This window comes from Bubalus bubalis, chromosome 3, assembly GCF_019923935.1.
Source record: "Bubalus bubalis isolate 160015118507 breed Murrah chromosome 3, NDDB_SH_1, whole genome shotgun sequence".
Taxonomy (NCBI): Eukaryota; Metazoa; Chordata; class Mammalia; order Artiodactyla; family Bovidae; genus Bubalus; species Bubalus bubalis.
Genome location: NC_059159.1, coordinates 151,847,453 through 151,868,757, shown reverse-complemented (window position 1 = coordinate 151,868,757; position 21,305 = coordinate 151,847,453). Strand labels below are relative to the sequence as shown.

The 21,305-nt window shown below is 38.2% G+C and overlaps 1 protein-coding gene and 1 pseudogene across 2 annotated transcripts in view; one reads left to right on the top strand and one right to left on the bottom strand.

The window, feature by feature from the left end:
* Positions 1–21,305, bottom strand: part of TMEFF1 (transmembrane protein with EGF like and two follistatin like domains 1) — a 101,288-nt gene that overhangs the window by 43,225 nt on the left and 36,758 nt on the right. For both annotated transcript variants that reach the window (XM_025282140.3, XM_025282139.3), the window contains exons 3-5: positions 19,103–19,232; positions 14,443–14,469; positions 12,120–12,216 (exon numbers count right to left, since the gene is read on the bottom strand). In XM_025282140.3, the coding sequence (XP_025137925.2) occupies positions 12,120–12,216; positions 14,443–14,469; positions 19,103–19,232 (254 nt within the window). The remainder of the gene's footprint in view (positions 1–12,119; positions 12,217–14,442; positions 14,470–19,102; positions 19,233–21,305) is intronic.
* LOC112584013 lies at positions 13,879–13,984 on the top strand (annotated as a pseudogene).

The following is a 21,305-nucleotide window of genomic DNA, read 5'->3' as shown; positions in this document are numbered from 1 at the left end:
GTATTGTTGGAAGAGGGTGTTTGCTATGATCAGTGCATTCTCTTGGCAAAACTCTATTAACCTTTGGCCTGCTTCATTCTGTAGTCCAAGGCCAAATTGGCCTGTTACTCCAGGTGTTTCTTTACTTCCTACTTTTGCATTACAGTCCCCTATAATGAAACATACTGCTCTACTCTTTAGTTAAAACTTTTTTTTTTGGTGAAAAGTACATTTTGCATACAGATGTGTTTAAAATATAAACATGCAGTTTAGAGAATACTTCACGTAAGTACCTAACACCTCGGGTCCAAAATTAACTATTGCCTAATTCATATTACCAGGCATTGACCTAGCTGGCACTGTTAGATGAAGGCTTACCAAAAAAGACATGTTGAACAGTCTCTGTCAGAGTCTGGCTTTTGGCTTCCGGGTTTATAAGATCCCTGATCTCAGGGACAAGACCCTGAGAAAGTCATCAGGAATGTCATAGGACTCGTAGTTGAGACGTCTGGCAGGATTCTAGCGTCACCAAGTATGGATGACTGGCAGAAATGTCGTCTCAGCGGGCGGCTCTGTGTTTTCTACTTCCAGTCTCACTGTAGCTGACCTGCAGTTCTCAGGAGTATGTCAGTTAAATGAGCGTGCTTGTTTGCTTCAGGCAGTTGCCGGAACTTCATCACGGCAAGTACAGATAAGAATCTGAGCCAGGCTTACTGGGCATTCTGTCCTCTGGCTGAAAAGAGGGCAGTAGGCATCCTGGTAATGGCAGCCAGCAATATGACTGTCCACAGAGTGGAACTGTTTCAGCGTGAACTGGTTCCCTCTTAATATAGCCATCATCTTGCAATCTCCCTTCAAAGTTGCACCTTTTCCCACCACAGTCAATTCTCCAGTCTTTCTGCACTAGCTGAGTGTCTTACAGTTCAGTTCTCTTTTTCTTTTCAGTTCTCTTATTCTCTTACTTGGAGTGAGCACAAACCCCACAGGTCTTAGACCTGCAACTTGCCCCCCTTTTAGGACACCAGCTGCAAACGAGGTAGGTTCTTTGCACTTCTACCCAGGATACTAGTAATCTGGATGTTCCTACCACCTCCTTTAAGGTTCCATGGTTTGCTAAAATGACTTAGAATTAAAGAAGGAGCTGAGTCATCTCATTAGCACACCAAAGACAGTTGTCTCTCAGTTACAAGGGTTTAGGAGCTCTGCCAGAAACAGATCTAATAATATTTTTTGTTAAACTATATGCATCATCCCAGAAATTCCTTTACCTCTCTCCTCCATAGCATGTTTTTTTTTTTATTTTACCTTCTCCCATTTCAGTATATCTTTCAATAGCTTCTTGTGAAAGGGTACAAAGTGAGACCTTACTTTTTATTTTTGATAATTTATTTTATTCGCTTTTGGTTGCACTGGGTCTTTGTTGCTGTGTGTGGACTCTCTAGTCACGGTGATGGTGGTCTACTCTACTTGCGGTGGATGGGCTTCTCACCGTGGTGGCTTCTCTTGTTGTGGAGCATAGGCTCTTGGGGCACAGGCTCCAGTAGTCGCACACGCAGTCTCAGGAGTTACAGTGTACTGGCTTAGTTGCTCTGCGGCATGTGGAATCTTCCCGGACCAGGCATCAACCATGTCCCCTCCACTGGCAGGCGGATTTTTATCCACTGTACCACCAGCAAAGTCTGAGACCTTATGTTTCAGGTGTATTTATCCTACACCTAATATTTGACTTATAACTTGGTGAGTGCATACTTCCAAGTGTTGAGATGATTTTCCCTCAGAATTGCAAAAGCACTGCTATATTGTCTTCTAGCTTCCAGCTGAAGTCTGAAGCCACTCTGATTTCTGGTCCTTTCTACACTGTTTGTTTTCTCTCTCGAAGCATGGAGAATCTCCTTTTGGTCCTCAGTATAATGAAATTTCACAGTTCCCAGAAACTTACTGACTTCCGATTTGAGAAATTTTCTTCAATTAGTTCTTTGATGACTTTCTTTCCTCTCTTTTCTAATTTTGGTAGTTCTGTCATTTGAATGTTGGGCATTCTGGACTAGTCCTTTAATTTTCTTGTCCCTCTTACTGTCTGTTAAAATTTTTTTATTTTTTGCTGTCCTTTCTGAGCGATTTCTTGAACTTTTATTTTCCAGTCCTTTTTTGAGTTTTTCATTTCTCATATACTTTTTATGGTGCTCCTTTTAAAAAAAATTTATAGCATTCTGTTTTTGTTTTATAACTATACCTTTCTGTGCCTGTTTATTATTGGGATTCTGTCTGCTGTAGGGTGAGATTTTCTTTTATTCATTTTTATTCAGCGAGTTTTAATCTTTTATTTTTTGCAGTTATATGGCCTTATAAAATGAATTAGAGAATGTTCTTTCTGTTCTCTGGATGATTTTGTGTAAGAAGAGAAATATCTGTTTACTGAATGACAGAATGTGGTCCACTGGAAAAGGGAATGGCAAACCACTTCAATATTCTTGCCTTGAGAGCCCCATGAACAGTATGAAAAGGCAAAAAGATAGGACACTGAAAGATGAACTCCCCAGGTCAGTAGATACCCAGTTTGCTACTGGAGATCAGTGAAGAAATAACTCCAGAAAGAATGAAGGGATGGAGACAAAGCAAAAACAACACCCAGTTGTGAATGGGACTGTTGATGGAAGCAGGGTCCGATGCTGTAAAGAGCAATATTGCATAGGAATCTGGAATGTGAGGTCCATGAATCAAGGCAAATTGGAAGTGGTCAAACAGGAGATGGCAACAGTGAACACTGACATTCTAAAAATCAGCGAACTAAAATGGACTGGAATGGGTGAATTTAACTCAGATGACCATTATATCTACTACTCTGGGCAGGAATCGCTCAAAAGAAATGGAGTAGCCATCATACTCAACAAAAGAGTCTGAAATGCAGTACTTGGATGCAATCTCAAAAACGACAAAATGATCTCTGTTCGTTTCCAAGGCAAACTATTCAATATCACGGTAATCCAAGTCTATGCCCCGACCAGTAACGCTGAAGAAGCTGAAGTTGAACAGTTCTATGAAGACCTACAAGCTCTTCTAGAACTAACACCCAAAAAAGATGTCCTTTTCATTATAGATGACTACAATGCAAAAGTAAGAAGTCAAGAAACACCTGGAGTAACACGCAAATTTGGCCTTAGAGTACAGAATGAAGCAGGGCAAAGGTTAATAGAGTTCTACCAAGAGAATGCACTGATCATAGCAAACATCCTCTCCCAACAATACAAGAGAAGACTCTATACATGGACATCACCTGATGGTCAACACCAAAATCAGATTGATTCTATTCTTTGCAGCCAAAGACGGAGAAGCTCTATACAGTCAGCAAAACAAGACCGGGAGCTGACTGTGGCTCAGATCATGAACTCCTTATTGCCAAATTCAGACTGAAATTGAAGAAAGTGGAGAAAACCACTAGACCATTCAAGTATGACCTAAATCAAATCCCTTATGACTATACAGTGGAAGTGAGAAATAGATTTAAGAGACTAGATCTGATAGACAGAGTGCCTGATGAACTATGGATGGAGGTTCATGACATTGTACAGGAGACAGGGATCAAGACCATCTTCAAGAAAAAGAAATGCAAAAAAGCAAAATGGCTGTCTGAGAAGGCCTTACAAATAGCTGTGAAAAGAAAAGAAGCGAAAAGCAAAGGAGAAAAGGAAAGATATAAGCATCTGAATGCAGAGTTTCAAAGAATAGCAAGGAGAGATAAGAAAGCCTTCCTCAGTGATTAGTGCAAAGAAATAAAGGAAAAAAACAGAATGGGAAAGTCTAGAGATCTCTTCAAGAAAATTAGAGATACCAAGGGAACATTTCATGCAAAGATGGGATCAATTAAGGACAGAAATAGAAGATAGTTCTGTCCTAACAGAAGCAGAAGATATTAAGAAGAGGTAGCAAGAATGCACAGAAGAACTATACGAAGAAGATCGTCATGACCCAGATAATCACGATGGTACGATCACTCACCTAGAGCCAGACATCCTGGATGTGAAGTCAAGTGGGCCTTAGGAAGGAAGCATCACTACGAACAAAGCTAGTGGAGGTGATAGAATTCCAGTTGAGCTATTTCAAATCTTGGAAGATGACGCTGTGAAAGTGCTGCACTCCATATGCCAACAAATTTGGAAAACTCAGCAGTGGCCACAGGACTGGAAAAGGTCAGTTTTCATTCCAATCCCAAAGAAAGGCAATGCCAAAGAATGCTCAAACTACTGCACAATTGCACTCATCTCACATACCAGTAAAGTAACACTCAAAATTTTCCAAGCCAGGCTTCAACAGTACATGAACAATGAACTTCCAGAAGTTCAAGCTGGTTTTAGAAAAGGCAGAGGAACCAGAGATTAAATTGTCAACATCTGCTGAATCATCGAAAAAACAAGAGACTTCCAGAAAAACATCTATTTCTGCTTTATTGACTATGCCAAAGCCTTTGACTGTGTGGACCACAACAAACTCTGGAAAATTCTGAAAGAGATGGGAATAATAGATCACCTGACCTGCCTCTTGAGAAATCTGTATGCAGGTCAGGAAGCAACAGTTAGAACTGGACATGGAAAAACAGACTGGTTCCAAACAGGAAAAGGAGTACGTCAACGTTGTATATTGTCACCCTGCTTATTTAACTTCTATGCAGAGTACATCATGAGAAACGCTGGGCTGGAAGAAGCACAAGCTGGAATCAAGATTGCCAGGAGAAATATCAATAACCTCAGATATGCAGATGACACCACCCTTATGGCAGAAAGGGAAGAAGAACTAAAGAGCTTCTTGATGAAAGTGAAAGAGGAGAGTGAAAAAGTTGGCTTAAAACTCAACATTCAGAAAACTAAGATCATGCCATCTGGTCCCATCACTTCATGGCAAACGGATGGAGAAACAGTGGAAACAGTGGCTGACTTTACTTTGAGGGCCTCCAAAATCACTGCAGATGGTGACTGCAGCCACGAAGTTAAAACATGCTTGCTCCTTGGAAGAAAAGTTATGACCAACCTAGACAGCATATTAAAAAGCAGAGACATTACTTTGCCAACAATGGTCCGTCTAGTCAAACCTTTGGTTTTTCCAGTAGTCATGTATGGATGTGAGAGTTGGACTGTTAAGAAAGCTGAGCACCAAAGAACTGATGTTTTTGAATTGTGGTGTTGGAGAAGACTTTTGAGAGTTACTTGGACTGCAAGGAGATCCAACCAGTCCATCCTAAAGGAAATCAGTCCTGGATATTCATTGGAAGGACAGACGCTAAAGCTGAAACTCCACTTTGGCCACCTGATGCGAAGATCTGACTCATATGCAAAGACCGTGATGCTGGGAAAGATTGAGGACAGGAGGAGAAGGGGATGACAGAGGATGAGATGGTTGGATGCCATCACCAACTCAATGGACATGAGTTTGGGTAAAATCTGGGAGTTGGTGATAGACCAACTCCAGGGAGGCCTGGCATGCTGCAGTCCACGGGGTTGCAAAGAGTCAGACATGACTGAGCGGCTGAACTGAACTGAAGAGCAGTATGTGTTGTGGGCTGCCATTACTTTATAAAAAGGAAAGAAAGAATATGTGTGCATACTTTTTGTACATGGGGAAAATACCTCTGGGAGATTAAGAAACTGATCACAGTGACTGCCTCTAGTGAAGACAATTGGGTAGCTGAGGACTGGGGTGGAAAACAGACCTGTACCTGTAAAGCCTTATAAAGCTTTTGAATTTCTAACACTGAATTTCAAAGGCATGAATGCAGGCATACATACATAAATAAATGAATATATTCAATTACTTCTCTGATTTAGCTTGAGGATTTTGGCAAATCACAACTCTGAGTCTTTAATAATAGGGATAATACCTCAAATGCTGGTGACAGAATCAAATAAGCTTTTGTAAAAAGCCCTTTGAAATCATCAAATTCTATGTACATCTGAAAGGTATTATTGAAAAATATCTATCCTGTCTCTTTCTTTCTACTTACTGTACATAGAAAGTGTCATTCCTTAGAGATATGGTTAAGTTTTATGATCACTGGCATTTTAAACTAAATCACGTGAAGTTATGTAGATTTCACAAACACCTAACAAAGCCTGCAACAAATTCACCTGCTCCAAGTTCCTCACAATATTACTAATCCTTCTCACACATGTTAAACCATCACTATGACCCCTTGTGCAGCTCCAAGTGAATAAGAAAGCCCTGTGTGAACTGCCAGTTCACAAGACCTACGGAGGGAATCTATGATACCCAACCTCATGGCAAGTTCGTCCACTGTAGAAACCAGCAAGACAAAGTCCCTGTCCTCAGGGAATCCACAATCTGTTAGCAGTCCCATCAATTTAAGTGCTATGTGGAGGTTGTTTGAACACAAGGGTTAGTCATCTATCTCATAGGGACTGCAGAAAGAGCAAGGCATGCTGCTAGGAAGAGGTGCTAAAGTCATGCTTATATCCAAGCTGAAAGGAAGAGCAGGAATTAAACAAATAGACATACAGGGGTGGGACTTTAGGCAGAGAGAATAACAGAGGCAAATTATCAAAGAGCAACAGAGCATTCAGAAAACTGCAGGAGGCCACGGAGAATACTGTGTTCTACATTTTAAAATCTAACCTCTCAAAAGAAACCATTACTGGCAGCTGTACAGAAATACAGGAAGATATTTCTGGATAAAGGAGCCTTCATTGCTAACATCTGGGTTATATTCAGTACAGAATAATGTTTAATAGTGTTTATTTCCCATTACCAGAGGAAAACAGACAACATACAATTATTTTTCCATTTTAGTGTAAGGGACCATGGTAGAAATTTACTAAACCTAAATAGCTTTAAAAGTCTACCTGTAAAGCCCTGTAAAGCTTTTGAATTTCTAACACTGAATTTCAAAAGCGTGAATGCAGACATACATACATAAATGATATTAGTAAATAAATTACGGTCATCTCTGATTAGGAGGAAATCAGAGGTGAGGAGAAGGTAACAGTAGGAAAATACTTCTTTGGTTGCTTTTTTAAAAAAGAAAAAAAAAAAAACTATGTGCAGTTTCTAGAAAGGAGGACTGATGGAGAACACAGATATAGAGCATTATTCTTTCTGTTACAATGAGGGAAAAGACTTCATTGCACATTCTGAGGAAGAGACTCATCAGCTTGTGACAATGGCCAACAACTCTCCAAACAGAAAATGATGAAAATGATGGTATAACAACAAAGATGTCTATCAGGTGAATTACTAATACCTGCTTCTCAAACTGTCTGTCACACTGCACACCTACATGATTCTTTCTCTGAGCAACTCTGAGAGCTTATGTCCCTCGGGGAAAAGGAAAACACCATCTCCAAAGTGACTGACATCAAAAAGGCAGAAGAGCAGGGACAATTTCCATAAAGCACATGACAGACAAAGTTCAAAGGAGTGATTGCAGGATTCTTATAGCTCACCTGTATTGACATTATGCCAGATGATTCTACAAACTCCTCAAATCGTTTATGGCAGGGATTTAAGTCAGGTATATAAAAGGTCTACCTGGCTGAAGGAGTTCTATGACTATTTGGTCCCACTGTACAGACAAATAGTTGAGAACTATCTTAGAGCAATAACATCAGCCTTGGACAGATGAGAGATACTGGGTTTTTTTTTTTTAAGAGATACTGTTTAGATGAAGAGGGATACAGTTGGTAAGAATATGGAGAAATCTAATTTTCTGTAAAGCAGATACTGTTCCCAAGTTTTAAGACTAAGAAAATCTAGCCACTATATTTCAAAACAGTCACAATGAAATACTGAAACCTCTCCATGTGGGCATCAAATTTCTTGGAACCTCAACTATCTAGCTCTAGGTATAAATTCAAAGGGAAAACATCAATGCAGACAGACATCACAGTTCAGTTCAGTCGCTCAGTCATGTCCGACTCTTTGCTACCCCATGAACTGCAGCACGCCAGGCCTCCCTATCCATCACCAACACCCGGAGTTCACCCAAACTCACGTCCATCGAGTCGGTGATGCCATCCAGCCATCTCATCCTCTGTCGTCCCCTTCTCCTCCTGCCCCCAATCCCTCCCAGCATCAGAGTCTTTTCCAATGAGTCAACTCTTCACATGAGGTGGCCAAAGTACTGGACTTTCAGCTTTAGCATCATTCCTTCCAATGAACACCCAGGACTGATCTCCTTTAGGATGGACTGGTTGGATCTCCTTGCAGTCCAAGGGACTCTCAAGAGTCTTCTCCAACACCACAGTTCAAAAGCATCAATTTTTCGGTGCTCAGCTTTCTTCACAGTCCAACTCTCACATCCATACATGACCACTGGAAAAACCATAGCCTTGACTAGATGGACCTTTGTTGGCAAAGTAATGTCTCTGCTTTTGAATATGCTATATAGGTTGGTCATAACTTTCCTGCCAAGGAGTAAGTATCTTTTAATTTCGTGGCTGCAATCACCATCTGCAGTGATTCACAAACCCATGCAAAAGCCCCCAATGCCATTAGAGAGTCACACTGTGTTTCAGGAAGAAAGAAGAAAAAAGCCTCTCACAAGCAAAGCTAATTTCAATTATAATTAAAATAGCCAATGAGCAGATAAGAGAGAAAACAGTCATACAATATAAGAAGTTCATGCACCTCACTAAGAACCTATTTACTCTGATTTTATTAGATACCGTTCCTATAAGCACATGGTTTCCTATTTTGGGGAAGCAGAGAAGCAACTAATAAGTTGAAGTCATCTACAATCAGAATCACTGACTAGGCGTACTGACAGCACCCAGAAGCAAGGGAACAACCTGACATGGGAGAAGAAAAATCATTTTTATAAACAGTAGTGGAACCCCAAAAACAAGGCAGAACGGACCCTTAAGTAGGGGTGGAACTACTAGCATTAGGGGCCTCTGAGAACACCATGGTATTACACATGTGCATACACAACACGATAGATAAATCCGTTGTCATGAGACCTGTGTTCTGGTTCTGTTCTTAATCACAAGCCACTCGGCCTCTTCTGCGCTCACCTCCACCTGTAAAATCAGAGTAATAAATCCTCGCCCTACCAACCAGACATACTGCCATAAAGAGCTGAAAAAAATAGTTTAGGTAACAATGTTTGAAAACTGTAACACACTATACAATATATGACTTTAAGAATAGTTAGAATATGTTCTGTATAGTCTGTTTAAGAAGACAATCTGTTTAAATCAATTTCCATTTAAATGGCTAAATAAAACACTAGCACCTCTCTTAACAGCAGAAAATTAACTTAACATTAACTTAACTGAACCATTTATCCCCTTCCACAAATGGTCAAGTTTCTTTCCCTATTAGCAAAGGAAAAAAGAGCTTTTAAAGCAAGAGAAAGGTTTTAGTATCTGAAAAAGAATATATATTATGTATAACTGAATCACTTTGCTATACACCTGAAACTAACACAACATTGTAAATCAACCATACTTCAATAAAAAAAGAAATTTTAAAAACAAGAATAAATTAGCCAAGTACAAAAGGGAAAAAAAAAGATTAGCTGCCCTCTGGAAACCAGATAGATTATACTGATATACAGCATTTCATTTGACAGGAAAGATATTTCACAATGACAGAAGATTAAAAAATACTTCTATTTATTTTAAAAATAATTTTTTAATCTATTTTTTATTTTTGGCTGTGCTGGGTCTTCACTGCTGCGTGGGCTTTTCTCCAATTGCGGAGAGCAGGGGCAGCTCTCCAGTTGTGGTGTGCAGGCTTCTCATTGCAGTGGCTTCTCTGGTTGCAGAGCACGGGCTCGAGGGCTTCAGGAGTTGTGGCACGTAGGCTGCGCAGTTTTGGCTCTACAGGCCCAATAGTTGGGGTGAACGAGCTTAGTTTCTCCCAAGCATGTGGGATCCTCCCAGATCAGGGATCAAACCCATGTCTTCTGCATTGGCAGGCAGACTCCTTACCACTGAGTCACCAGGGAAGCCCTCAAAATATTTTTTAATGAATACCCATATCTAAAAATGTAACATGAAATAAAGTATCTATTATAGTTACATTACAGAGCAATATTTTGTAAACTCTAAGTCATAATCACTATAGGAAATATTAGAGTACATTATTTTTAGTAAAGGTTAAGTATGATAGGATTTTGTTTTACTTAATATCTGTTATTACTATGTATATATGTACTCGCTTTCTAGGTAAAGGCACAAATTACTTCCTTAATGTTCTTCTATTATTGCATCAATTTCCTGGCCTGGTCTTGGCTGCCTGTCCCAATCTATCCATGGGCTCCTGAGGAGGCTCCTCAGCCTGCCTGCTCCTTTTATTGGTAAGCTCTTCCCTTGTCTCTACTCACTTTCTTTTGCTTAGAGCGTGTACCTGCGAGGACAGCAGTTACAAGTTCTCAAATAGACACACACATAATGAATTTAATGTGTTTCTATACAACAGACATGCTCTGACTGAGGACAGACTACATATCATATCAAGAGGAGGTGTACATAGAATGATGCATATTTTATACAGATGTCATACTTAAGGCTACCTCTGAGATTACACAGAATCTGTTCTACTTCCAAGCAAAAGATCTCTCTCTCTTTCAATTAAGAGATGAAAAATGATAGCAGAGAATGTGTAAAAGAGGACTGAAGAGAGAGGCACTGTCAACAGAATAACAAAAGCTCAACAGACCACGTGGATCAATCACTGACAGCTATTCTGACTCTGAAGACGATTTTAGAACAGTTCTGAGGAAAAGCAGAGAAAAGAACTAAATATCTGCAAAAATACACACACACGCACACATATACACACAGGTATTGCATCATACCGTATCTTCAGTACAAAAAGAGAAAAAGAACACAGTATCTATTACCTGTCCTCTCTGTAAGTCCACATTGCTATCATTTCTCTCATGTTCTACAGGCCAAAATCTACTTTGGGAAACATCATCTCACAAATCAATCCACTCTGATTCAAACAGATGGACATGTCAACAAGTGACTCGTATGCAGAAGCAGAGCAAACACAGGGTTTGCTGCAGTGTTCGACTTTTTATTGAATTTGTCTTTTGTCAATTCTCACCTACTTTGAAATATATATCAAGTAAATTATCAGACATTTAATTTTACCAAGTGCCGGACAAATAGCTGACTATGTATCAAAATACTGAAAACACAGTGATCCTTATTTGTAAAAGTCACTCCAGGCATAAATGCTAACTAAACCATATTACCATTGATGAGTAAAAGGCTCAAATATGCATTTATGGACTGAATAAAACATAGAAATGCACAGTGAAAATACATATGAGTAAGAAAGAAAGTGCAAATCTCTATAAGTGTTTCAAAATACACACTAAGGGGAAACTGAGGAAGTGAAGAGGATCCATTTGTGCTACATAAGGCCCTAAAGACAGTATTAAAGCTTTTAGAATCAACTATGCAGAAAGCAAGCACCACAGGGAAATGAAGGAAGGTTGAGCCTGGGGATAAACAAACAGGAGCCTGACGAAAGGAACAAAGCTGGCTGTGTTGGTGAGGTCTATATTGCTACTACTCTGCACCCTTTTCAGGGGGAGTGCACGGGAAACTGGATGGACAACACAGGTCAGCTACAAAGCTTACCTTGGTGAAAGCTGAACATAAGTGAGAAAACAAAACAGAATGTCAGTCTGTCCAGCTGAGATTTCCAGAAATAATTTTTACTTATTATATTTACTTACTATCTTTAAAATTTTGAAAGTTTTGGATTTTTCTTAATGCATTTAAAATTTGTGTATAAAAATGTAAGAAAAACTGTTTTATCATGATTCTAGCTGAAGATATAAAAGTAAGGTAATTCAAATAAGAGTAATTCTGATGAATAAAATTAGCACTTGGTATAGTTCAGTTTTATAACAGTATAAAATTATCAGTGAAGAAAGGGAGTGGTAAAATGAAAAAAAAAAGTTACAAATGGATTTCCACTCTAAAACACTTAAACTGACTTAGATAGCTATAGTATCATATCAACTTAAAAGTCAGTAGATTAACAGTAAACAAAAAATAAAGAAGGCACACACAATATACACTAAAGCAGGTTAAAAGATAAGCTTTCTATAACATAATAATGCTGACAATTGACCTCCAAATAAGTTTATCCCTTTCCCTCAATCAACTTACCCAACATTTTCTGCATCTTCATCACACTCAGCTTTATACTTGCAGGGTCCACACTTGGAGTGTTTTCTGTGAACTTCTGCCCCTGACCCTTCCTCTTCTGTTTAAAAAGAAAAATTAAATTTTCAACCAAAAGCTGGGATCCTTTCCAGACCTGCTTCATGTTTTCAGCAGCCATTATCCTATTTCTGGGGAAAATGTACGCAAGGCTCTTGAAAACAATCAATTCCAAAAAGCTACTGATGCTTGAGTCCAAAAATGCTGTCAATACAGAGTCTAACATATACTGTGGGAAAAAAACAAGTATTGGGGCCAGAAAAATAATCCCTTAGCCTAAGTACCATGGAACAATAAGCTAGGTCTCATTAATTCTTAAAAAGAATTACCATAACATGAAATAAGAGAGGGGAAATAAACATGAGCAATATATTCAGTCCAGTGATTACCCTACTGAAACAGCCTGTGCAATCCTATTAGCAGTAAGTGATTCAACAAACAAGTTACTCAACACAGCCGAGTCTAACCACTGCCTTGTCCTCACAGCAGTTTCACACCTGCCTTAAAAACTGTCTTCAAATTTTAAAAAGGAGTCTATTTACAAAGTACTTACCCTTTTCTATTTTGCCACCTAGCCCTGCCAATAATACCAAGAATGCTGAAATGTATAGGTCTCCTATGATCCAGCACAAGATCAGTGCATACCACCAGCCCCCAAATCAGCTCATATTTCACAGTTAGGGAACCTTGTTTCTGTGGGTCTCAGCTACAGTGGATCCTATTATGAGAAACTCAAACTGGGCAGGGAGATGAGTTCTGAAGCCAATTTAGGGATTATGGTTTACTTAGAGGATGTCCCAGTCTGGTTTGGGAAAGCATACCTTACTGAGGGGGTGCCTATCAGCACAGAAGGTGTTATAAGGCAAGCACACAGACCTAAGTGCCTGTTTGGTACTATCTCTAAACTTGCCATTTTGGATATCTACCTACACTTTACCCAAATTCTCATACATACTCCCAAACAGTTCCAGGGAGCATAATCTTAAGTATTTCTAAGCCTCAGAAATACCATGAGATCTAAAACTCACACAGCCACCATGAGCTCACTAGAATTTGTGTATTAATCTGAGCAAACCACTTGGCCTTTCTAACTCAAACTCCCTAAAAAAAAAATTACCAACAACCAACATTCTCAGGGCAAGACATCCAATATTTGTACCATAAAAGCAAATATGTAGACCAACTTCCATTTCTTTCATATAGTAACAATGACAATTTCCTAACTGAATATCTGACCACAGGGGCTAGACTACATGGTCCTTTAAAGTCCTTTCCAGTTCTAAGATCTAGAATTTATGATCTCATTCTTCACACATGATCACGAAGTCTCTGCTTGAACATGTCCACTCAAATTCTATTTTTAGACAGCTTTTAATCTTTCTTTTTTTTTAAAGCTAAAACCATCATCCCTGAACTTCTTCCTCAGGACAGTTCTTCTACTCTCTAGGTGACCTTTAAAGTCCCTTCCAACTCTACAATTTTAGAGTTCTATGAAATGTAGGGGGATGGAGTAAGGTTTCAGATAGTGCTGGAAGGATCATAACTGTGGTTTTCATGTGCATACATGTGAATTTTACCAGAGATGTTTTTTCTTTTAGTGCATCCACAGAGCACCTGAAACATTTTGCATTCAGTAGATACTCATTAAGAATTACAGTCCCATTAGATTATGAGATAGTTTAGTCATTCTCAATTCTAATAATTCATCATTTCTTGGCTTTATGGCTGAGATCAAGTATAGTATCTGTTCTAATCAATTCTAATAATTCAGAGTAAACTCTGTTACATGCTATTACCAAATACTAGTTTTTTAAATTTTGTGCCTTGAAAATTCCCAATGAGCAAAAAATGTGTAAGCAAACGACGGAAGAGTCACAAATACTCTGATTCGAGCTAAAATTACCTGGGGTCTGATCCTACAGAGAGGGCCCTTTGGTATAACTTCAATTTAACTGGAGCAATGTTTCCCCTTAGTCTGACAACAAATCTAAAATGAAAAATAAATGCAGGAAAAAAAAGGAATGCATAGGGCTAAGGGAAACTGAGGGGTTGGGATGATGGCTGAGGGATACAGGGTTTCTTTCTGGGGTAATGAAAATGTTCTAAAGTTGGCTGTGGTGATTAATGTACAACTCTGTTAATACACTAAAAGCCACTGAATTATACACTTTCAATGGGCAAATTGTATGGTATGTGAATTTTATCTCAGTAAAGCCATTTTTAAAATGCAAAAGAAGAAAATGCCTTTTAAGGGGTATTTGAAACTTACCTCCTTCTCCAGATCCAGAGCCATTATCTGAGAAGAAAAATAAAGAATGACTATCAACACTTTTCCCAGAATCTCATCTTACCAAATAGTAAAATTTCTTGTCAAAAATCAAACTGTGATATCCATTCTCAGATAGTCCCTTTTCTCATTTTTTTCAATATCCAAAAATTTATTCTTATATACTTATTTTGTACCTTTCTTCAAATATAAATTCCTTGGATACATAATCTATACCTCATAATCTTTGTAGCTCATTCAGAAAATACACAGGTGCTTTGTACAAAGTGAAAAATCAATAAATATTATAAAGTAAATGGCTAAATAAAAATAATTTTAATGAACTCACTTTAAAGGTAGAAAAAATGTTTAATTTTGCTAAAGCTTTAAAGGAATAATAAATAAACTGCTTTTAATAAAAAGGGAGGAAAAGCTTTGGGTCTTGCTCCAAAAATCTTCTTAATTAAATCTGTGGATAAAGGCCAAAAGATATGAATAAACCTAAGGTTTAGAAGGAAAGAACCTCAGGGTTGAGGCTTTCTTAATGCTGATGAAATTAACTTCCTCCAGGAAACCTTACCAGAAGGAATCTCACCAAGGTGTCGGTGAAAAACTTGTTACTAATCAAATTAAAGAGCCTCCCTCAAAGTTACCAGCAAGAAACCAGTGTAAAAGGTAATTAATTTAAAATATGTATTTTATAATCCTGAAAGAACCAACATATGGCACAAAGCATATTGAAAAGAAGGCAAGACTGTAGCATCATCAGCCTGGAGCCAAGATGGCAAGTGATGAACTTGACACTCTATCCAGCACTTTCTAGGGAGAATTTACCAGAAAATGCATTCCAGTCTGTCAGATAGCTCTCAAGAATAGGGGACATCCTTCACAATATGGCTCCCTTCCCCCCTCACCCTCAATTTCCCAAAGACAATAATCAAAGTCCCAATCATGGTAGAAACAAGAGGGATTGGAAAAAATACACATTTTAGGTATCAGCCACTTCAAAACTATTTCTGCTTTATTAACTATGCCAAGCCTTTGATTGTGTGGAACACAATAAACTGTGGAAAATTCTGAAAGAGATGGGAATACCAGACCACCTGACCTGCCACTTGAGAAACCTATATGCAGGTCAGGAAGCAACAGTTAGAACTGGACATGGAACAACAGACTGGTTCCAAATAGGAAAAGGCGTACGTCAAGGCTGTATATTGTCACCCTGCTTATTTAACTTCTATGCAGAGTACATCATGAGAAACGCTGGGCTGGAAGAAGCACAAGCTGGAATCAAGATTGCCGGGAGAAATATCAATAACCTCAGATATGCAGATGACACCACCCTTATGGCAGAAAGTGAAGAGGAACTAAAGAGCCTCTTGATGAAAGTGAAAGTGGAGAGTGAAAAAGTTGGCTAAAAGCTCAACATTCAGAAAACTAAGATCATGGCATCTGGTCTCATCACTTTATGGCAAATAAATGGGGAAACAGTGGCTGACTTTATTTTGGGGGCTCAAATATCACTGCAGATGGTGACTGCAGCCATGAAATTAAAAGACGCTTACTCCTTGGAAGGAAAGTTATGACCAACCTAGACAGCATATTAAAAAGCAGAGACATTACTTTGCCGACAAAGGTCCGTCTAGTCAAGGCTATGGTTTTTCCAGTGGTCATGTATGGATGTGAGAGTTGGACTATAAAGAAGGCTGAGCACCGAAGAATTGATGCTTTTGAACTGTGATGTTGGATAAGACTCTTGAGAGTCCCTTGGACTGCAAGGAGATCCAAAAAGTCCATCCTAAGGGAGATCAGTCCTGAGTGTTCATTGGAAGGACTGATGTTGAAGCTGAAACTCCAATACTTTGGCCACCTGATGCAAAGAGCTGACTCATTTGAAAAGACTCTGATGCTGGTAAAGATTGAGGGCAGGAGAAGGGGATGACAGAGGATGAGATGGTTGGATGGGATCACTGACTCAATGGACATAAGTTTGGGTAAACTCCAGGAGTTGGTGATGGACAGGGAGGCCTGAGGTGCTGCAGTTCATGGGGTTGCAAAGAGTCGGACACAACTGAGTGACTGAACTGAACATGGGATTTATAAAGTCTTATAGTGTATTCACTGACCGATCAACCATGAAAAATATCTTCTCTAAGTAGAGGAAAAGAAAGGATGAAAGAGCAGAAAAAAAGACAAGAAGGGAACTTGACTTATTTTTATTACCAAATTTTTCTTAGGAAAACTCTCTTTTTCCCTTCTATTCCATATACGTTGACTAGGTACATATTATGTGTTAGACAACACAGTAAAAGTAATAGGTACAAACTGATAAATAAGACAGACCCAGTCCAGGAGATACTCACTACCAACCTGTTTTTCAACCAATGTCCAATTTTAATAAATATTATATCTCACCGCCTCCCATAAAGGTCATTTAAATTTTGAAATAAATATATTGTGACTACTTTGATAATGAGGTTGAGCTCTTTCTGTAGATTAGATTTTCACTAGACACACGCTTTCCCCCACTCCAACCCTGGAATTATGACATCCTCTCTAGGCAAGACATAGTACTTTCCTGTTCAGAAACAGGATCTGGCTAAAGGATAAACACATTCATCTGTGTTGGATAAATGAAATGAAGTATGATATATACACAGACATATGCACAAAGCATGAACAAACTCTGCCAGGAGATGCCAAAGAAGAAAGATTTCAGAGAGGAGAAAAGACTTAAGCTCAATATTAAAGCATTAAAAAAAGGAGTTCTCAAATAAGCAAAGGAGAATGTTATTTCTAGCATAGCAAACAGGACCTACACCAGACTAAATGACAGAACACAGAGCCCACCTAGCAGATAACAAGATCAAAGTAGCACCTTATAGATTAGCTCATTCGACCCTCACTTAACCGCAGGAGACGATAACCATCTAACCATGTAGGTATGTAACTGGGGCTCAGAGCAGCTAAGTGACTTGTGCAAGGTCATTCAGCAAACCAGAGCTGGAGTTAATTTAAGTTAGACTTTCTAAGCCTAGTGCAGTGCTCTTTCCAGCCTAACACTCTGCCTCCCCATGTTTAACATTCATTGTTTATCAAAGCAGTTGGCATCTTAACTCCTCATAAATGATGCATAATTAATTTGGGATTATAAAGAACTCCATATTCCTTTTTAGTTTCTAAATCAAGTCTGTGAAATATAATGTACCTAGAAAGTATGTGAGAACCATACCGAATCAGTCTACTGGCCTAAGGGAACCTAATTATTTAGTGTATGGAAAAGAATTTGGCCTTTCCCAAAGAGAGATCTGGCCTTGGCCCACAGCTTCTAGAAGGCAACTGATGTTTAGGAAGGAAGCTGACCACATCAGATCTGAGGGTGGGGCTGGCCACACTCAATATTCTTAGGGTAGGGGCTAGCTCACACCAGAAAGACCAACCACATAGTTCAGAGTGGAGGCTTGAATCATGTGGTGTTAGTAGACCAAATCTGAGATCAACCACACGGACAATCAATTAGTCATGCTTATGTAATGGAGCCCCAATAAAAACTCTGAACATGGGCACTGTAGTATACAGGAAAAGAAAGGAAATGAAGTAATCATATAAAGAACAGCCTCCACATTTACTGTTAACCTTCATACAATAATTCTATTATAATATCTCACCAGCATCCCTGCTCCAAAATACAAACACAAGTAAGAAACCAAGGCAGTACTGTTGGTTTCTTATAGTAATGCCTTCCAAAATTAACCACTACCAATTTAGGAAGACATAAAGAAGGCTGAGCATTGAAGAATTGATGCTTTTGAATTGTGATGCTACAGAAGACTCTTGAGAATCCCTTGACAGAAAGGAGATATAACCAGTCAATCCTAAACAAAATCAACCCTGAATATTTATAGGAAGGACTGATGCTGAAGCTGAAGCTCCAATACTTTGGCCACCTGATGCAAAGAGCTAACTCTTTAGAAAAGACCCTGATGTTGGAAAGATTGAAAGCAGGAGAAGGGGATGACAGAGGATGAGATGGTTACATAGCATTACTGACTCAATGGACATGAATTTGAGCAAGCTCCGGGAGATAGTGAAGCACAGGGAAGCCTGGCATGCAGCAGTTCTTGGTGTCACAAAAGAGTCAGACACAACTTAGTAACAACAACAACAAATAATTCAGGAAGGAAAAGAGAAGTATATACAAAAATTGGGAGGAAGTTGGTAACAAAGGCTGGCAAACAGAAAAGATACAAAGAGAAGAGCTTGGACAAACACTTTCTGGGATGCCACTAATGAGTTTCTACAATATTCCCCACTCCACCTCGCACCAAAATAAAAATTAACAAAACGGATCTCATAGCATTTACCCTCCCAAATCTTATTCTGCCTAATGTTCAAACCATAAGGCAAAATTGATATGCAAAGTCCCCACCAAAAATAGTATTAAACTAAAAACGTCCTGAGAAGTGCCACAGAAGAGGTAATAAGAGAGACCACCAGGGGTTAAAAAGCAACATGAGATGGGGGCAAAAAGAGCCCCCGCCCACTTTCCCACATAATCATCCCAATCCACACAGCAGCGTTGGGAATGAACCTCTGACTGGAAACTTCACCTTAGTACAGCAGAACCACTTCTAACGTTTCTTTAGGAGAGCAGCACACATACCAGAGTAGCACGGTCCTCTCGCTACTACTGTTATCTCTTTCTGCTGCTTACAAGCAGCCCTTCTGAGAAAGCATTCATTTTGGTACGTGTCCCCATTTGATCCACAGACAGGAATGTAATTCGTATGGCACTGCAAAAGAAACAAAAATAAATTCTCAGAGAGACACGTGAATGTTAATAGTTCATTTCATATTCATGAATGCAATGCCACAGGATTGTAACACACTTCTACTACAGAAGTTTGCTCTTTTATTTGGTTTTTAAAAAGAAGAGCTGTGCTACTTTCTCATACCTTTTTTTCACATTTATAATGAAAATATTTTAACTATCAACTATCCATAAAAATGAGAATGAAAATCTCTATCCTGTCTACATCATTTGCTAGCAATCCAAGGAGATAATATAAGAGGAGATTCTTTCCAATGTTTGGAATAAGCACTAATGATGTAAATTATCAAAATTCACTTATTCAGCACCTCTAGTATAAAAGGTTTCAAGGTAAATGCTATAGAAGACACATGAGCTCTGTTCTCTGAGACTTTACAATCTTATTAGAGAGCCATATAAATATGAAATATATATGTGTGGGTATATATATGATCATGTACTAAATCAAAAGTACAGATAATAAGTATAATATCTAACACCTATTACTGTAAGATATAAGGTATTTAAGAAAGCCTCCTCAGAGAAAGTGAAACATGAACTGGACCTTGAAGAATGAGTAGATGAAAAGAAAAAAGATGATACAGGTTTGAGAAATGACACTGAATTGAGATGTTTAAAAGACTTTAAAACTTCTATATTTCAAAAATATACACGACTAAAGTTTTAAAATCTGGGAGAAAATAGTATAACATGATACAAGTTATCATCACTAAAACAGAGACAGTACCAATTAATACAAAATGGACAAAAGACTAATTTACAGAAAGATAACAAATGGTCAATTAATATATTAAAAATGCTGACCTTTACTAATAATCAGAGTTGTACATGAAAATAAGATGCTACTTTAACCATATAAAACTGGCTATTAGACAAACAAAAATTTCAATTTAGTTGCATACCAATAGCCCTGCTGTAATTTAAACTGGCTCAATCTTTAAAGAATACAATTTAATAACACATTTTAAGAGTTCTAAAAAAGCAATGAGGCTTTTGATCTAGAATTACACATTTAAGGATCTATCTGAAGGAAACTACGATAGATGAAAATTTATTACAGTCATTTCAAATAGAAATGTATTCATATCAAAAACATACAAGAAAAAATCTAAGTATCCAATAAGGTAATGTTTATTTTAAAGCACGCTATATATGGTCAAAGAGTCATTGAGCATTACCCTTTATAAGAATACTGTATGACATAAAAAGATGATGTTAGGTGAAAAGCAGGTAATAATACCATGTATATAACTTCTGAGAATTTTGTGCCATTTTTAAATGCATTATCTAGTCCATAAAACTGAATGAAAATTTCTTAAATCATATGATAATATAAAATAAAAATGTAGAAAGAAGATAAATTATATATATATATCTGAATTATTTAGAAAAATAAATATTCAGAGTAAATCCTGGAAGAAAATATCAATAAATTTTTCACATTACTTGTCACCATATTTTTTTATTTCCATATTTAGGATTTTCTGTTTTTCTCAATTTTTCCGCAATGAGCAAGGCTTACTTTCATCATTCATTTACTTTTTAACACGTGGTCAACTTACTTTATGAACCATGACTTTGGCATGCTACCTCAGGTAGCACTGGTAAAAACAATTTTTAATAAAATATTTTATAACCAAGTTGACTTGCTATACACTATCACCAGACTCCTACATCAACTTTAGTTAAAACTCAAATTTTACTTTAGGATGCCTTCCTATATTCCTCCAGTTCTTCCAAGGATCACATTCCTTTATTCTCTTCCCCTAACATGTACACAATAAAACTATATGACGTCTGCAGGAGTCAACGTTACTCTGTAATTATACAATGTATAATTAGCAACAACACAACAAAAAAAGACCATAAGCTCCAAGATGTCAAATACAAGTCTATGGATTTTTCAAGCCAACTAACTCTTCACTCAGCAATGCTTAACAACTTTCTAATACAGTGCTCACAAAGGTACTCATGCCCCTTAGGTGTGGGTGCCCCATGGAGGCATTTTTGGTTGTCACCATGACAAATGAAAGTG